The 17,347-nt window shown below is 43.1% G+C and overlaps 2 protein-coding genes and 1 long non-coding RNA gene across 6 annotated transcripts in view; 2 read left to right on the top strand and 1 right to left on the bottom strand.

Moving 5' to 3' along the window:
* The window catches only part of il1rapl1a (interleukin 1 receptor accessory protein-like 1a), a 196,375-nt gene extending 188,776 nt beyond the window's left edge, over positions 1-7,599 (top strand). The window contains exons 9-12 of one of the 4 annotated variants that reach the window (XM_019894530.1): positions 1,090-1,233; positions 2,727-2,897; positions 3,563-3,607; positions 6,269-7,599. In XM_019894530.1, coding sequence (XP_019750089.1) covers positions 1,090-1,233; positions 2,727-2,897; positions 3,563-3,607; positions 6,269-6,990 — 1,082 coding nt within the window. In that variant the 3' untranslated portion in view covers positions 6,991-7,599. Of the gene's footprint in view, positions 1-1,086; positions 1,234-2,726; positions 2,898-3,562; positions 3,608-6,268 lie in introns of all 4 variants that reach the window. The other 3 variants (XM_019894529.1, XM_019894532.1, XM_019894531.1) reach the window with 3 other exon arrangements.
* A 4,341-nt stretch (positions 7,600-11,940) lies between these two features.
* nr0b1 (nuclear receptor subfamily 0, group B, member 1) lies at positions 11,941-14,811 on the bottom strand. Its single transcript, XM_019894536.1, has 2 exons — positions 13,373-14,811; positions 11,941-12,398 (listed from the first exon to the last, which is right to left on the bottom strand). The coding sequence occupies exons 1-2, from the start codon at positions 14,094-14,096 to the stop codon at positions 12,157-12,159; spliced, it is 966 nt and encodes a 321-aa protein (XP_019750095.1). The 5' UTR covers positions 14,097-14,811; the 3' UTR covers positions 11,941-12,156.
* The window catches only part of LOC109530657 (uncharacterized), a 10,486-nt gene continuing 7,178 nt past the window's right edge, over positions 14,040-17,347 (top strand). The window contains exon 1 of the long non-coding RNA XR_002171046.1: positions 14,040-14,135. This is a non-coding gene — a long non-coding RNA (uncharacterized LOC109530657). The remainder of the gene's footprint in view (positions 14,136-17,347) is intronic.

Genomic DNA, 17,347 nt, shown 5'->3' with positions numbered 1-17,347 from the left:
TCAGCTTAAAGTTGCATATTCGTAAGCCCAGCTTCTTATTATTGAGGCCCGAATCAAACGAGGGACACCCAGAAGCAGAACATTTGTCAGAAGAAAATGCTCACTTCTTCTTTTTAGAATTGTCACAAGTGGATGTCCTACACCCGATTCTGGATTTTAACCCATGCACCAATAATGATAACCTGTAACCTGATAACATGATAAGCTGTCCACTGCAGTGACCGCTGTCCCTGAAAGGGTTAATGTCCAGGTGAGTTCATGACGACACTGTCCTCAAAAATGTCATTTTAACACCAAGGTATAACATTCGGCAATACTTCATCCACTACTGCGTGCATTTTGTGTGTGGACACGTCACAAAAAAAAAAAAAAAAAATTAAAATACCGTCAGCCACTGCATTGGCAACTTCTCTCAGCGATCAAGTATTTTTCTTTTTGCGCTGTTAGCTAATACTTAGCCGTGCATCCACCAAAACGTAATGCATCTCTGCTTACCCTTTCGCTGTGAAATGATCATATAGACGTCCCATCAGTGGAGGGCTGCGGGTGTTCGTGCGTGATAGTGTCTCTGCGTGGAAACTGTTTTAGACAGTGTCGTCTATCAGTCACTTGAAAGTGGCCCTGAATCTTCACCCATTCAGCCTATCATGTCATGAGTGGAGAAACTTTGTGTTATTATGTAAATTAACCCTACCCTTACGTCAATGTGGCCCAGAAGGTCTTCCTCAATGAAACATTTCCAGAAATATCCAGACACCAAAAGCTTTAATGGGTTGTTTCATATCTCACTCGATGGACAGGCAGGCAGAAGTACGATAATTTGCATATAATCAACTAAAATTAATTTCACATAAGTTGTCTCCTGAAAGTAGCGCGGTGCCATCATTCATACAGTTACTCAATGTCACCTCTTGAGGAATAAAGTAATGAAAGACCTCCACTCCCTTCTTGGATCTCGGTACAAAATGACAGTAGACTTTGACACTGTCATTTTGAAATTGTCTGCCTGGGTTTGATCCTACCGCGACTGACATTTTTGGGGGGGCCTTGTCTGTGTGTGTGTGTGTGTGTGTGTGTCATCCTCAGCAGAGCTCATGTACACGGTCGAGCTGGCCGGAGGGCTCGGGGCCATCTTGCTGCTGCTGATCTTCCTCATCTCGCTGTACAAATGCTACCGGATTGAGCTCATGCTCTTCTACAGGAGGCACTTTGGCAGTGAGGACCTGGACGGAGGTAAGCCTCATCATCCCTTTCTGTCCCTGGAATTGAGGTTAAGTCTGCATCGGGGCGGAAATCTATCGGTGGTGAAGCGTCAGGGCCAGCGAAAGCAGAAGCCTCAAAATGTGAACTTTTTGTTTCTTCCGCAGAGTATGCTCACTTTCAGAATCGTCTTTTTTTGAAAACGCTGTCCTTTTTCTCACGTTCTGTCGAGCTCATGAATAATGGATGCGACATTGTTTTGCCGTCAAAAAACTTTCACATGATTAAGTCATAGTGTCGGGGGGGCCGCGCCGGTACAAGCTGTTTTGATTCCCGCAACTTTGCTAGGTGGTTAATTTGCAAGGTTGGTTGCTAATTTGAGATGGGGGGTGTTTGATGTTGCCGTCCTACTGAGCACAGGCAGCCCGGCGTGGCCTTCCTTCGCAGTCGTTTCAAAGCTGCATGTGCTCCTCAAAGAGTTGATGAAAAAGCCCCTCTTTCCTTTTTGGTTGGCCCATATTCCAGCTTCCGCAGAGAATAATGACTAGGACTTAGTGAACATGTCACAACTAATACTTTCTTCCGGTCGTCTATTTTCTGCCTGTTCACTTCTTTCCACCGCCTCGTGGGAAATCATTTGGTGGTTCGGTATTTCCTCCACCAATTTGTTTTTCCAATCACCACAGGAACATGGCCATTGTGAAGTTGTTGTTTCCCCAAGTTTGCTTTAAGAGGTTAATTCGATGCGCTGCCATGGCAACTATTGTTTTCTCCATACCGTGGCATGCTGTGAGGTTCCAGGCTATGGAGGCACTGAAGTTAGAGTGACACAAAGAAATCCAAAGTCTGACCCATGCATATAGCACAATGCGGAAAGTCACATTTTTATTACAGCTCATCATGTTATCAGGTTACAGGGTGCATGAAAGGCATTAAGTCAGAAAGTCCGCGCTTCCCGTAAAGTAGTTGCAAAATCATTTTTATGTGAAGCGGAGCTGTCAGCTTCTGCTGAAGCTAACTCAGAAAGTAACTTGTAATTGAACTTTTCACTTCCGGTCATCAGTCAAGTCACTCGCATTGGAGAGTGGGAAGTGATTGAATATTCTGTATTTTCCGCACTAAAAGTCGCAGCTAAAAGCCTTCAGTTTTCTTCAAAGCTCCCAGCGCGCCTTAAAATCCGACGCGCCTTGTGTATGATCATTACGGTAATATTTTGACCCCCAAAATGGCTCCTTGCTCGAGACATGCTGACAAGGTAGCATTCAAACTTAAGCCGATCGGTCGCTGCCTTATTAAATAATGTACTGTACTGACATCTGATCATTCTGTTGGCGTTTCCTTGAGCGTAGTGCCATCTAGTGGATGCATTGTAGATTGCATCTTATAATGCGGTGTATGAAAAAAATTACAAAATAGGCCATTCATTGAAGGTGCGCCTCATAATCCAGTGCGCCTTTTAGTGTGGAAAATATGGTACTTTTAACATGTTGGAGAGTGGGAAGTGATTGAATATCTTCTTCTTCCAGAAAACAAGGACTATGACGCCTACCTGTCCTACACCAAAGTGGACCCCGACCAGTGGAGTCAGGAGACCCGTGAGGAAGAACGCTTTGCCCTGGAGATTCTCCCCGACGTGCTGGAGAAGCATTACGGCTACAAACTCTTCATCCCCGACCGGGACCTCATTCCGACTGGAAGTAAGCACCGAGTTGTCACACCTTTTCGTGTTGAGTGTTTTTTTGTCTTTTGTGTTGTGTTGGGTTTTTTTGTCTCGTGTTTTGTGGACGTTTCTCCTTCGAGCCTTTCGAACACACGTGCTTCTCCTGGAATGTTTATCGTATTGTGCAGTATAGTGCACGGGGCGAGCTGATGTAATGAAGACATTTCACATCTTGCGTGCCTCGCCCCATGCATTTTTAAACCGCTGAAAATTCCGTCTGAACAAATTCTCATGCATGCTAACTGTGCTCGGTAGGCTGTCTGAGGCGCTAGTACATAGCGTGCTCTAGTTACCAGCGATGCGGCGTGTTTGTACTGTCGGCTTCATGCGGAACAGATGAAACGCAAACACGTCCTGGTTGGACCATACAGAATTAAACATCAGTGGGGAAATGTGTTGAAGGCTCCGAGCCGTTGCTGACTGCTCTGCCTCTTTGCTATTTATCAAAGCAAAATTGCCGGCGGCGTTTGCGCCTGACACAATCATGGCGGATGAACGTCCATTCGGGAGGCTCGTGATTGAAATCAAATGTGACGCGAAAGATCAATGAGAGCAGATGAGGCCACTTTGACAAAGGCTGTTGTGTTGAGCATGTCTCGTGTTGTGTGTTCATGACCTGAATGTCAACATGTTTATGTTTAGGTCTCACCACTGAGCATTACCAGGATGACACGCGACTCTTTGGAGGTACTTTGCCCTGAATTTGTTTTGTTTTTTCGAAACGCTGTCCAACCGTCAAGTTCAGATCCTCACAGGATGATACGAATTAGATGCATCAAGACACCTCAACTTAAGCCGGGGGTACGCACAAATACCGATTTTTTTTTTTTTTTTTCGAGCTTCGATAACATTTGAAGTTGGGCAATTCAAATGAATATTTTAAGTTTTGCTTTCCCGCAGTTCACAACAAAGAAATGAGAGTTTACGGAACGGTTATGCCTTTTATGGAACTCCAACTTGCTCGCTTTGTTGCGCTAGCTAACATTGTTGCCATAAATTTCAGGAACTTAAATGACTGTTTTGGGCCCCAAAATACAAGTTGTGTTTTTCCCTGAGTACTACAAGCGTGGAAACCGTTCTGTCATTTTTATTGCACTTCCGATGTGCTTCTCATCCACTTTCACATCGCTATCACGGCGTGCGTGGCTGTGTTGACCACACACACACACACACACACACACACACACACACACACACGTAAGGATTTGTGATTGTAAACATGGAAAAGGTTGAACGTACACGATTGTCAGCTGCTTTCTGAGCAGAACCGGGAGGAAAGAATCAACACACCTTACACCACAGGCTAATCGCTCAGAATCATTTTTGGGAGTTATGTAACGCTTGTGTTTTTCCTGACTTACAGTAGGTGACAAGGGGGTGAAGACTCAAATCAGGCAGGGTTATTTGTGTGTGTGTGTGTGTGTGTGTGTGTGTGTGTGTGTGTGTGTGTGTGTGTGTGTGTGTATATCCGGTTTTGTCTTTTATTTTAGTCAATGACCTCCTGCCAGTGACAGTGCAGTGTAGTCGTCTAGAAAAAAACACGTTTTGTTTTTTTAACATAATTTTACCCCTTCTGCATGCTTTAAATCATGATTTAAAAAAAAAAAAGACTGCTTAAATTGTCGTTATTTTACATTCGCTACGTGCATGTACTTTGTACTGCATTTTCATCCATATTGATATATCTTCAATATTTATATGACTATAAAAAGCGATAAAAACCCATACAAACCACAAATCAGGGATTGCGCAATAAACAAGGAGATAAATTTCCCCCAAATCCGCCGCGGATGAAACACAATAGCGCTGGGGAACACGTTCAATCATTTTTTTTTTGCCCATCGCAAATAATTCTAATTGAACCTGAACTAGGCATGTTAACTGTCATTCAATTGTTTCAAATTCTTCACTGTGACGAGTAATCACGCAAGATTCGCAAAAGTCTTTTGCCAAGGTCAGTTCGAACTCCATGTTCATATGCACTGTTTTCGTAAATATTTTGTGAAAAACGGAATTTTTCAGGTTCCACTGTATAGTTGTGTGCATGTCGTCATTTTGCAGTCTAAACAAACCTCCGGACAACTTTTTTTTTTATCAGTTACATTTTTAGACTTACACTATTTTGCCCGTTGCTAAGCTCCAGTCCCAGGGTCCACAAAGAGAAAATCATTCTTCCATGCCAAAGCCTTAAAAAAAAAAGACAATCGCTCTGATTTATGGATCCAAACTTGGAACTGATTGGTCGCAACACAGAAGGCAGTAAATTGAAGACGATACAATAAAACCTTCAAGCTCCAGGCATCTTGGGTGGGTTATCTGGAGGAAATTGGTCCCCCAGCTCCAGTCATCTTACATCCGGTATTGTTTCATTGCTATCGAACAATACAGGGGTCCTTTTTTTTGGACCGAGTTCCATTTGTACACCGGTGACATCAGAGGAATTTGAGCTTAAGACTGAATGCGTTGTAGTCTATCACTGCCGTAGGCTAAGGTGGTACAATTACAGTAGAGATATGTTTGAAAATAAAAATTCATTTTACAAAATACCTTTCAAAATAAATACCTCCAGGATTTTACTTTGAAAAAAATGCACCAGAAGCCTGCGTGTAACTTCCGCTAACAACCCAGGCTAAACTTACATACTTCCTTGACGCATCACTTTGATATTTAGACAGTGCTTTGGCGGCACCTTGTGGCATCTTAGTGTATTTCAAAAAGAGTGCAAATACTGTAAATACACTATAAAATACAACTTGTATTTTTGGGTTTTAAAAAAAATCCATTTAGTTTGAAACACGTTATAAATTCCTGACATTTATGGCAACGTGTTAATTAGCAAGAAAAGCAAGCGAGTTGTTTTCACTCATATCTCGAAGTTGAGGTCCCATTAGAGGGACAAATGTTCTGTCAACTCTTCTTTCTTTGCTGTGAAATGCAGGAAAGACGATTGTCACAACAGCAAAAATTGCCCAACTTAGAATGTTTTCAAAGTCCCTTGCGTTGACATTTTGAGGTCACCCAACATTTTTTTTTTTTTTTTTTACACCGTAGGAATGGAAAGGTTCCACAGAGGGAAAAAAAAAAAAGCCAAATCGGTAAATTCATGAAAAATTACCGAATGTGAGAAGCTGGCAAATTTGTGAGTCGACTTCGACACCCCCATCCCGAATTGATGCCTTCCAGGCTTGGATGTGAAATGAGCTATTGTCTTGCGTCGAACTCTGTGCGTCTATTGTTCAGTGTTGTCCCTTGTCCTCCAACAAGCAAACCTCTTCAATCCTCCCGCCCCTGGATTGCCTTTTTCTTTTTTTCTTTTCTTTTTTAAACCAGTCTTCCTGTTTCCCGCAGCTTACATCGAGGACGTGGCGCGCTGCGTGGATCAGAGCAAGCGGCTCATCATCGTCATGACGCCCAACTACGTGGTGCGGCGCGGCTGGAGCATCTTCGAGTTAGAAACCCGCCTGCGCAACATGCTGGTCACCGGCGAGATCAAGGTGATCCTCATCGAGTGCGCCGAGCTGCGCGGCATCATGAATTACCAGGAAGTGGAGGCCCTCAAGCACACCATCAAGACCCTGACCGTCATCAAGTGGCGCGGCCCCAAGAGCAACAAGCTGCACTCCAAGTTCTGGAAGCAACTGCAGTACGAGATGCCCTTCAGGCGCACCGAGCCCATGCTGGGCCACGAGCCGGCGCTGGACGTCAGCGAGCAGGGCGCCTTCGGCGAGCTGCAGACCGTCTCCGCCATCTCCATGGCGGCGGCCACATCCACCGCCATGGCCACCGCCCACCCGGAGCTGCGCTCGTCCTTCCACAACTCCTACCACACCACCGTGAGGCAGAAACACTACTACCGCAGCTACGAGTTCGACCTGCCCGCGGGGGGCACCCTGCCGCCGCTCTCGTCGCTGGGGAGCCAGCACACCTACTGCAACATCCCCCTGACGCTGCTCAACGGCCAGAGGCCGCCGGGGAAGAGCCGCGAGCACAGCCTGGAGGAGGCGCACGCCAACAACGCCATGCTGCCCCTGCTGCCGCGCGAGACCAGCATCTCCAGCGTCATCTGGTAAACCCGCTCGCAAGCCGGGAGAGTCCACGCGGTCAAAGTCCTTTTTCGCTTTCTCCACGGGAGACGCCAGTTTCCCCCCCACTGAAAGGACCGACACTCTGTTTTGGGTCATTTTCTACGTGGTGATTTGTCAGCATCCAAGGACACTCACGTAGAAGAACGTTCTGGTGCGCACACACTAACACACTCATACACACGTATGCACACACACACACATGCACACACACATGCATCCATCCACGCAAAAGGAAAACAGGGTCTTGTACATATACAGCATCTGCATTCATTTGTAGCATTCCTCTTCTGTTCTCTCATTCACACGTCTGTTGCCTTCTCCATCCTAGGAGTTTGCTTTAACTTCCAGAGGTGTATATTTTTAATCACTGTTTTTTTTTTTTTTTGGTTTTGTTTTTACTATTCAATGCCCATGTGCTTGTTCGAAAAGCCAGTTATGCAGTGTACTCTTTCATTTGAAATAATTGCATTCTTTCTAGGTTTCCCTGGACATTTTAACAGCTTCCAGGAGCTGTAATGACATTTTTTTTTTTTTAGGGGGGCGGGGGGTTTGACCTGTAAAGGGTGTATCTACTTTTAAAAAAACGGTGTATCACAACAACAACAAAAAAAAAAAAACATAGAATATGCAAAAATGAAAAGTGTGGGGCTGAGAAGGAGGGGGTGGGGCTTGTCCACATCAATCAGCTCCCTGCAGCAGAAGAAGAAGAAGACAACGTTTGGTATTTTCTATTTGAGACGCTGTTTGAGAATGCCTCACCTTAAAAAAAACAACGTGTAGATTATTTTAAAAAAATAACTCTATTTTTATAAGCGGTTGCCTGAGGACTCAAATTTTATTGTTTCATCCACCACGGGAGGACAATTCAGTGTTTTGTACACGACTTTTGAATCCCACAAAAACTCAAATCATTCTCATTGTTTGTTTGTTTTGTTTTTAAAAGGAAAAAAAAACAACAATATTCACATTCTGATAACTGCTTTGGTTTCCTATGTAACAATAATTCATGTTTAAGGCAAGAAAAAAAAAAGAGTACATTTGTGTTCGGGGGGGCAAAGACTTTAGATATATTTGAAGGTGTGACTTTTTTGAGTATGCATAGCAAATAGATCTGTATTCTATATATAATATAGATATTTATATAAATATATCAACACAATTTTCACGCGGGGAGAAATGTCTATCTTTATAGGAACACGAGTCATGATCAGTTTGCCCCTTATACTTTCTCACTGCACATTAAAAACAACCTTGATTTCCTTTGTACGCCTCCCCTTTTGTGTGCAGTAATATTTGAAAGTCTCGGAACTCCATTGCGAACCAAAACAGCAGCTCCCGCCCTATCATGTGACGTGCGTCTCTCAGATGAATTCGAGGACTGTCGGAAAGTCTCCAGTGTTGAACAGGATTGTACTTGACGTGGAGATAATTAGCGTTTCGGGGATTCAGACACATTCCACAATGCCGTGTATTCTTATTTCACTGCGGGGGGGTCACATTTCTTGGCGTTTCCCCAGCCTCCATACATCTTCTATGCTGCTTATGCTCACAAGAATCACGGACGAGTGGTTGGAGTGGTTGCCAGTTATTGTCAACATCACACAAAATTGCTCCATAAAATCTTTGAAGACTCGAAAAGGTGCTTGGTCTGATTTGGCTGTGCTTTTTTTTTTTTTCTTCTTCGTAATGCAATGCAGAGGTATCAGATCGAGACTTGGTAGCGACAGATACTTATGTGCCCTGCAATGGGCTGCGTAATGCTGAAAGTCAGCTGGGAATACCTTTATGAGAGTGAGCGCTATAGAAAATGGGTGGATGAATTATTACAAAAATGCCTGCAGGTAAAAGCCCCACTCTGAATAAACACTTCACCAGGTCCGCAGCGGAGTAACCGAAGACTGATGACGGCTGAACTACTGTGTGTGTCTCATCGGGTTCCTTTCCATGTGAGTATAAAACACATCAAGTACAGTATCTGGTATACTTTACATCTAAGTACATGCACTGTCACTTGAAATAACTCACCTCAATGACTTCATAGTGGGCTTGGATAAACAGCTGTCTTCCTGTCTATAAACGTCATTTCTACAATTAAAACAAGCACACTTCCTGTTTATGCACTAAAGTTGCAGCTTCATGGCCGATGCGACATTGCACCCTTGCTGTGAGGAGTCCATTAGTTATAGTTAAGAGTTATAAGACAGAACTGCTTGTCAATCATTGCACTTCCTGCTTGGGAAAGCATGCTGTGTCTATTGACACGTAAGTAGACAAACTAAAACCATGCACGTTTCTTTTCATCATTGCACAAGTCGTCTGATTATTTGTATGATTGCTACATAAATGCTGCCAGACAGTGCCATCTCCTGGGGGTTCGCACACACAGACAATCTTTAGAATGGTAAACAACACTGCAACACCACAGAGGGAAAAGTCAAAGTAGGCCAAAATCAAACAGTAAAAACAAGAAATGATAGTTTAGCACTCTAATGCTGTGAGCACAAATGCAGGGACATTAGCTTCCCCTGTTAATCCTTGACTTCTGACCTGAATCTTAATTCTTCATGTTTAGAGTCACATGTTTGGTCATCCTCTGACATTGTGGAGCTTAATTTTGTTTTGTTTTTGTGTCGAGTCATTAAACTTCACGAGCATTGTATCTGTCTAGTATATCCCTACATTTTCTAAGATCTTAATTCTTCATGTTTAGAGTCACATGTTTGGTCATCCTCTGACATTGTGGAGCTTAATTTTGTTTTGTTTTTGTGTCGAGTCACTCAACTTCACGAGCATTCTGTCTAGTATATCCCGGCATTTTCTAACATTTATCCTCATTAGGGCCACCCACCTTAGCTGATGACTTTGGCCGTGAAATGGGATACACCCTGAACTTATTGCCAGTCGATGTGGTTCCAATTTGCTTGCAATTGGATAAAATCTCTCGAAATTGGTCTTGATAGGGTCCCCTGGAAATGGGCAAAAATGACCCTAAAATGGCTGCTTCAAACCAAAATGGCAGACTTTCTGTGTCTTTTCAGTCATGGCCATAGAGTGCTATTACAATAGAGGGCGCCAGGTTGCATGAATATTATCAAGACATGAGATTTTAAATTATCAGATGGCTATATCTTTTTTTGATGAGCAGGATAAACTTTATGTACTATTTAATCGTTTCAGTAATCTGTGTTTTTTGATTTGTGGCGCATTTCTGCCCTCGGGAGCACAAAAATCTTTAGCAATAAATTCGTTGAAAGTTTCACATGGACATTCGCACCTCGTCCAAGAAATTGGAGCATATCTCTCTGAATGTATATCAAACGTAGGCACGAATACGAATATTCTGAGTACGAAAGACCCATTGTGTGTACGAATGCGTGCGCGTCGGTGTGAGTGACAGATCATACTTATCTACCTACAATTTCAATATTGCACCACTAGAGGGCAGAAGAGATTTGTTACCAATAGGTACAGTATTTGCTCATCAGATAGATGGCATTTTTTAAGGCGTCTACGTTTAAATTGTCATTATACACCGTAAATTCTTCTATTGTTAAACAACTTTTTATTAAATATGTCACACAATTAGAATTGCTCTCCCCCTTACAAATGCCACTTTATTTGTCCTACATGCAGTATTAGTTTACCCCCTTTTTTTAACACATTTGGCTGTACTCCTGTCATTAGAGTAGCACTCAGCATTATACTTTGAATCTCAAGGAGTTCTAAAGCCAAAGGGGAAAAATAAATATATTCTGTGACTCGCTTTTTCTCGGAAAAAAACCCAAAAACAAATCAATAATATCACAATAATATTGTATTTTTATGGAAAATAGGTGGACTATTGTGACAATAAAACTATTATTTTTCAAGCAAAAAATGACCTAGAATGAAAATAGCCTTTTTTTTCCAAGGATAAATGGTTTGACAACAGAGTTGTATTGTGACAATAAAACTATTATTTTTCAAGCAAAAAATGACCGAGAATGAAAATAGCCTTTTTTTTCAAGGATAAATGGTTTGACAACATAGTTGGCTGTACTCCTGTCATTAGAGTAGCACTCAGCATTATACTTTGAATCTCAAGGAGTTCTAAAGCCAAAGGGGAAAAATAAATATATTCTGTGACTCGCTTTTTCTCGGAAAAAAACCCAAAAACAAATCAATAATATGACAATAATATTGTATTTTTATGGAAAATAGGTGGACTATTGTGACAATAAAACTATTATTTTTCAAGCAAAAAATGACCTAGAATGAAAATAGCCTTTTTTTTCCAAGGATAAATGGTTTGACAACAGAGTTGTTTTTTTTAAGGGAAAAAATAACTTTGGAATAACGCTACAATTAGGTTTTATTTTGGGGAAATGAAAAGGCATACTGTTATAAAGTAGTTCCTTTTTGACAACTAGTTATGTGTCAAAGAAAAGGTTTTACATGACAGTAAAGCTGTATTTATGTGAGGATTTTTATAGAGTCATACTTTAAATCATTTTTTTAGCACAAAAAAATGCAAATTATCAAGTCTACATCCAAAATCTGGTGTCACTTCTTGTTTATAAAATGATGTACGTGTGGTGCGTTTGTCACACTCTGGTGGTAGCAAATAAAATTCAAAATTGAAAAAAAAATCGTTCCATTCCAAAAATACTACATTTGGGTTTTGATGGACGTTTGAATGCATTTCATCGCATTGTGCAAGTGTACCTGTTAAGGCTCAGGGACTGCTGATTCCACTTTAATGAAGCCTCCTGCAGGCTCACATTTGTCACAATGGAGCTTTATCAAAACGTAAACAAGCTGCTGGCCCGAATCAGTGTGACCCAAATTCACTGAAGGTAACCATGTGAGTTTTGTCAGCCGTTTATCTGCATGTATCACGTATCACCGACGTCAGCTGACCCTGTGGAAAGTGTGTCAATAACAGCACTGAAGAAGAACACTCGAGGGAGTTTATTTTAGAAAAATAGTTTATAAAACAAATAAGTTAAGCTATGAATTACAGTGGCTTGCTTTAACGTAACATAAAACATTCACACACACGCATTCCTTTTTTTTTTTTTTTTGTAGACGCTTTTCACTTGTCCAATAAGGACTTTACAGTCTGTCTGGTAACCGGATGGTAACGTATACTGGAGGCCTTGGAGTGTTGTGTTACTTCCCGTAGAACATCTCCATGAGCACCTCCTCAATGTTGACGCTGCCAATGATGGGCTTGAAGAAGAGCTGGGCCACCACCGATGGGCTGATGGACCTCAACATGGACAGGGCGATGAGCAGCTTGGCGAAGCGCGTGGCATCCTCGCGGTGGATCAGTCGGACGTGCTCGTTAAGGGCTTGATGAGCCTCGCGCCGCAGCGACTGGATGTACGGCAGGCAGCGGAGACCCTCCAGATCTGAAAAGACATGGAGGACGAGAGGGAGAAAAGGCAATGTTAAGAGATGGCACCAACTTCCAGTATGATGGTAATACACAAATTCCGGAGAACTTATACATCAGTGCAATCTAGTGGCATTCAATAGATGATTCACTTATATCTTCCAAAAATTAATGTGCCTAACATTTAAATGTTTACTTAAAAAGTTTATTTGGGGATGGGGAGGTTCATTAAAATGTTAAACAGCTTTAGGAAATGCAAATGTATATTTTTCTTAAATAACATCTTCATTATTTTTCTTTATTTTAATTTCTCTCTTTCCCTTTTATTTTTTTAAATGAAATGTTAAGTAACTTTAGGTCGAATATTATGCCCAATTAAGTTGCCAAATAAGTTTCTTTAACATTCAAAAACGGGGTATATTTTAACTACTGACCAATGGTCCTGATCTCGGAAAAGAGATTTGTTGTTGTTAAAAAACAAAACTTTAGGGGCACCCTGCATTAGGTAAAAATAGCACTTCTTTGGGAAGCTTATGAGTGTATTAAAAAAATTGTTCCAAGATTTTTTTCTCCAAACATTGTATTTTTAAATCAAAAAGTAAAGTTGATATAATAAGTCGTGTGTGTGTCAATAAAAGACATTATGAAAAGAATAACAAGTTGAATTTTAACGATTTGGTGTACAGCTGCATCCATACATAGTTTCTATTTTTAAAAAAAGTATAAAAATATATCGATGTAACATTATTTTTTGACATCAAAAAAATACCACAAGCATTCGTGTGTTTTTCATTTATGTTCTTGCTGCTTTTAATTGAAATGCCGCGCAAATGTGTCCCTGATGTCCTGGCCAAATAGCTACCGGAGGTTACTCAAATACGTACTTTTGACATAACCGTGAACTTGCTGGTGACTTTACAAAAGCGGTGTGATGAACACCCCCATTTAGGCTGCCCCGAGTGTTGCCCCCCAAGGGGCTGACGGATTTACCCGGGTTGAAGAGCACGGCTCCCTTCAGATAGGCGTACTCCTTGGTGCTGATGTCCACACTCCAGCACTTCCTCAGGAAGCCTCTAATGGCCTCGATGTCGGCCAACGACACGCCGGCTCCCCCGCCTCGACTCGGAAGCGCCACCGTCACCGCCGCCGCCGCCGCCGCCGCCGCCTCGCTGTGACTCTGGGGCGCCCCGGTGAGGATCCGCTGCAGCATGCTCGGCTCCACCGTCTCCGTGGTCTCGAAGTCCACGCGGTCCTGCGCCAATCCCAGCACCAGCAGGGGAGCCCAGCCGCTTCGGATCAAGACCACCTGTTCTTCCTCGGGCAGTTCCCTGAAGCACGGCACGTTCTTGACGAATCGCAGCGTCTTGACCAGGATGGCGGAGGCCGCTTTGCATGTCACCTGCGGGGAGCTGAGGACACCGCGACGCCGCGTTGCCCCGCAGGAGCGCGCCGCCTGCTGCTGCTGCTGCTGCTGCTGCTGCTGCCGGGGCTCCTGATGTCGCCACGCCGGCCCGGAGGCTACAGACGAGGCGGACGAAGAAGACGGCGAGTTCCTGTGGCTGTGGAGTAAGTTCTGTATCGTTTCATGTTGCTGTTGTTGCTCCTCTCTGTCACTCTTAAGAATGCTGTAAAGGATGCTGCCGCCGCTACCGCCGCTGCTCTTGCTGTGGAGGCTCGCACGCCGACAACGACAGCCCTCCAGCGTCGTGGCCATGACCGCTGGCCGGAGAGCGCGGCGCGTCCCTCGGCGGAGGTCAGTGCGGAGGAGGCGCCGTTTAATTTGGAGCTCCAGATAGCCTCCGAGCGAAGGGCGACGCGCTGTTGTTTGGGGGGCGGGGGAGGCGCTCCCGTGTGTGTGTGTACCTCCACTTTCTCCGCTTTTTTTTTTCTTTCTCCACTCGCATCCGATGGTCGTTCCGCCTCCCACAAGTAAAAGGTAGGTACCTCCCTCGCTTTATTTTTCCTCTCTCCCTCTCGCTATGGGCAAAGGTACTGTCCCCGTTACTTCATGGGCAAACCGGACAAAGTGCTGGAAAGATTAAGTATTAATGTTGATCATCAAATGTAAGCGGGGCATTTTTTTTGTGCTAATAAGGACCCTAAAATCCTGACTGAGGCTCATTGTCGAACAAATGAATTGTCTCAAGGCTTATTCTGTCACTGTTAAAAACACGAATGGACATTTAACACAGTTTCCAATTGAACCACTTTTATACTCACATCTTTGAAACGAAAAGCATCACTCGTGTCATCTCGCCCGCGTGCTCCAACAGCAGTGCTACTGTAACTGGTAGGAGCGTCTGGCTCTTGCTGTTGTCAGTCGAGACCTTTGGTTGTTTTGAAAACAAGTGCTTGTTATCTCTTGCCTTTTCTTCTGCAGTCCACAGCGATGAATTCATTTCAGTTTCTTTCAGGATCTGTCTTTGAGAATAGAGTATTTTATTCTTAAAGTCAATATCAACTTTATCTTTTTTTTTTTTTACACTGTGGCAAGCAGACAACATGGGTGAGAAGTCATTGTTTGTCATACCATCCACAATCATGCTTTCATGAAATAAAATGAACACATATCCATAAACTTGCTAAAGACATTCATTACAAAAGGAGAAGCAAACCGAAGTAAAAAGCAGCATTGAGAATTGTGAAGAATATTTTTTTTTTTTTACTCCAAGTGATCTTCAATCAAAGTCATTAAAAAAAGTCCCCCACATCCAAAGTGATGTCCTCAAAGGTCATCAAGTTCTGAAGTACAAGTACGCAAAGCGAGGTCCTTGAAACTAAATTTTCAAAGACGAGTCCTTAAAATGATGTCTTGGAAGCTAACTTCTAAAAAGAATCGTGATTACCTCAAAGTTCTGACAGACTAGTGGCCACTGAGAAGGCAATAAAGCTAACTTCTTAAAGATCAGTGAAAGAAAAGCCCTTAAAGCTCGGAGTAATCTTTGAATTTAAGTTCTCAAAGACTAGTCCTTAAGGTGGTACCCTTAAAGAAGCGTTATTGCGCTTAAGGCTATGTTCTTTAAGACAAGAGCGAAAACAAGAAATCAAAGAGAAGTCCTTTCTGCTAAGTCCTAAAAGCTGCGTCCTGCAAGACCAAATTTTAAACCAAAGTTTCGGAGACTAGTCCTTAAAGGTAAGAACTCAGAGGAAGGTTATTTAACTTTGCGAATAAAGGCAACACCTTCAAGCTAATTCCTCCTTAAAGCAAAGTTCTTAAATACAAGTCCTTGATCCTAACTTTTGAAAGAGCCCAAAAAAAAGACCTTAGTTTTGAAACCTCACTTCTTAAAGCCAAGTCTTTAAAAAAACAAGTCCTTCAAAACAAATTCCAAATGCTTTGAGTTTAACAAGACAAGTCTTCAAAGAGTAGCACTTTAAAAAGCTTAGTTCAGATTCTTACACAAGACATTACAAATAAGTCCTTAAGCAGCAAGTCCTTAAAATCTCAGTCGGCTCTACCCGCAGCATTACCTTGACGCTGCGTCAGTGTTGTTTATAAGGCAGGAAGTTGGTCCCCCTCCAAAAAAAAAAATTATATATAGGGCAGTGACAGATCTGAAGGCTTAATTATTTTAGGGACAATTTATACGATTTTCCACGAGAAAGAAGCTGGAAGAGGCGAGCTGTGAAGGCCAGCCAACAACCTTGACTCGGACACACTGATATTGATTCAACGGAGAAAACAGGAGCTGGTGAATTATGATGTCATGACTCAGTGCTCTCCTTGCCTTTGTCACTAAAGAGGAATGAGGAGCTGCAGCGGGAGAGGAAGGAAGGGATGGGGAGACGGCTGGGGCGGAGTCAGGCTTGGAAAAGACACTTGTGGATAAAGCAGATGAATTAAACGCTTTCGCCTAATTGTTCCTCAGAGGGAGCGCGGTTGAGCGACCTGAAACCTGTGAGCAAATAAAGACAAACGCACCCAACAACGACCGTACCGATGTGTTTGGTACGCCAAACGGAAAGGCGTTGACAAGTTTTGCGGAAGGTAAAAGTCAATGTCGAGAGCGCCAAGCAAGTTGAGGAAGTGCAGCGTGTGGCCCGCCGTTGGGGTCAACCATCACGTGCGAGAGTTTTGTTGCCTTTTGTAAAGCGGACACAAAAACGGCACATTCACATTCACGCGCAAGCCACAAGCGCGACCTCCGCGACCCCTTGCGTCACCTCGAAGGTCGACGTGAATGAAGTCGGCGCCGTAAAACAACAAGAGAAAAAAAAACACGCTTTTGCAGAGGCACTCAGCAACACATTGTTGCCTCCGCTGAAAATCTTTGTATTGATGGAGCAGACGAGAGAAAGCGACGAGCTTCTTTTACATGTTTATATCAAGGTCGCCGCGGGATAAACAGCCTTCACTCAGTTCTTCTCTTGCGCGCTCAAGGCCCAGCCGGCAGCGCTTATAAAAACGCTCCCGTCTCAAGGAGAGATGACATGATGTCTTGTTGCAAACACGCCGTCGCGAAATCCAGCAGCAGCCCATCTCCGGCACTTGCGTCCCGTATACTGCGCAAGGTGTACTTTGAGCTCGCCACGGTGTACCTTTGGTAAGCCGGCGGCTCTTACTTCGCCTTGAGCGCGTTACTCGCCGCCGGACAGGCTTTGTTGACGATGGCGACCCATCGTGACGACAAAGAAGCGTGTTCAAACTCAAAACCGAATTCATACTGCGGTGATGGCTGGATAGAGTCACTTATCGGAGTAAAGAACAGAAATAAATTACAGAATTGGAGTAACGCAACAACTATGGAACAAATCATTCCTGTTGACTGAAAAAATGATTTTTAAAAAGAATATTCATAATGTTCAAAGTATTTTTTTACCATTTTTCAATTTGTTTTTACAATTTTGTTAAAATTCACGATTATTGAACGTTTTTACAAGTTCGGATGTGCATCTTGGCTATTTTTTATTTTTGTCTCCAATTAAAACAAAAATTGGCTTTTTGGCTGCTGAAACAAATTCCCG

Source organism: Hippocampus comes, unplaced genomic scaffold (assembly GCF_001891065.2).
Source record: "Hippocampus comes isolate QL1 unplaced genomic scaffold, H_comes_QL1_v1.1 scaffold96, whole genome shotgun sequence".
NCBI classification, from domain to species: Eukaryota; Metazoa; Chordata; class Actinopteri; order Syngnathiformes; family Syngnathidae; genus Hippocampus; species Hippocampus comes.
The sequence above is the reverse complement of the archived record's forward strand: the minus strand, read 5'-3'. Positions and strand labels throughout refer to the sequence as shown.

What these genes read in the sequence shown, in the direction of transcription:
- nr0b1 (XM_019894536.1), bottom strand. Translation starts at nt 14,096, where the DNA reads ATGGCCACGACGCTGGAGGGCTGTCGTTGTCGGCGTGCGAGCCTCCAC. An exon ending in AGCCGTGCTCTTCAACCCGG is followed by an intron (nt 12,399 to 13,372) that starts GTAAATCCGTCA and finishes ATGTCTTTTCAG; the next exon opens with ATCTGGAGGGTCTCCGCTGC.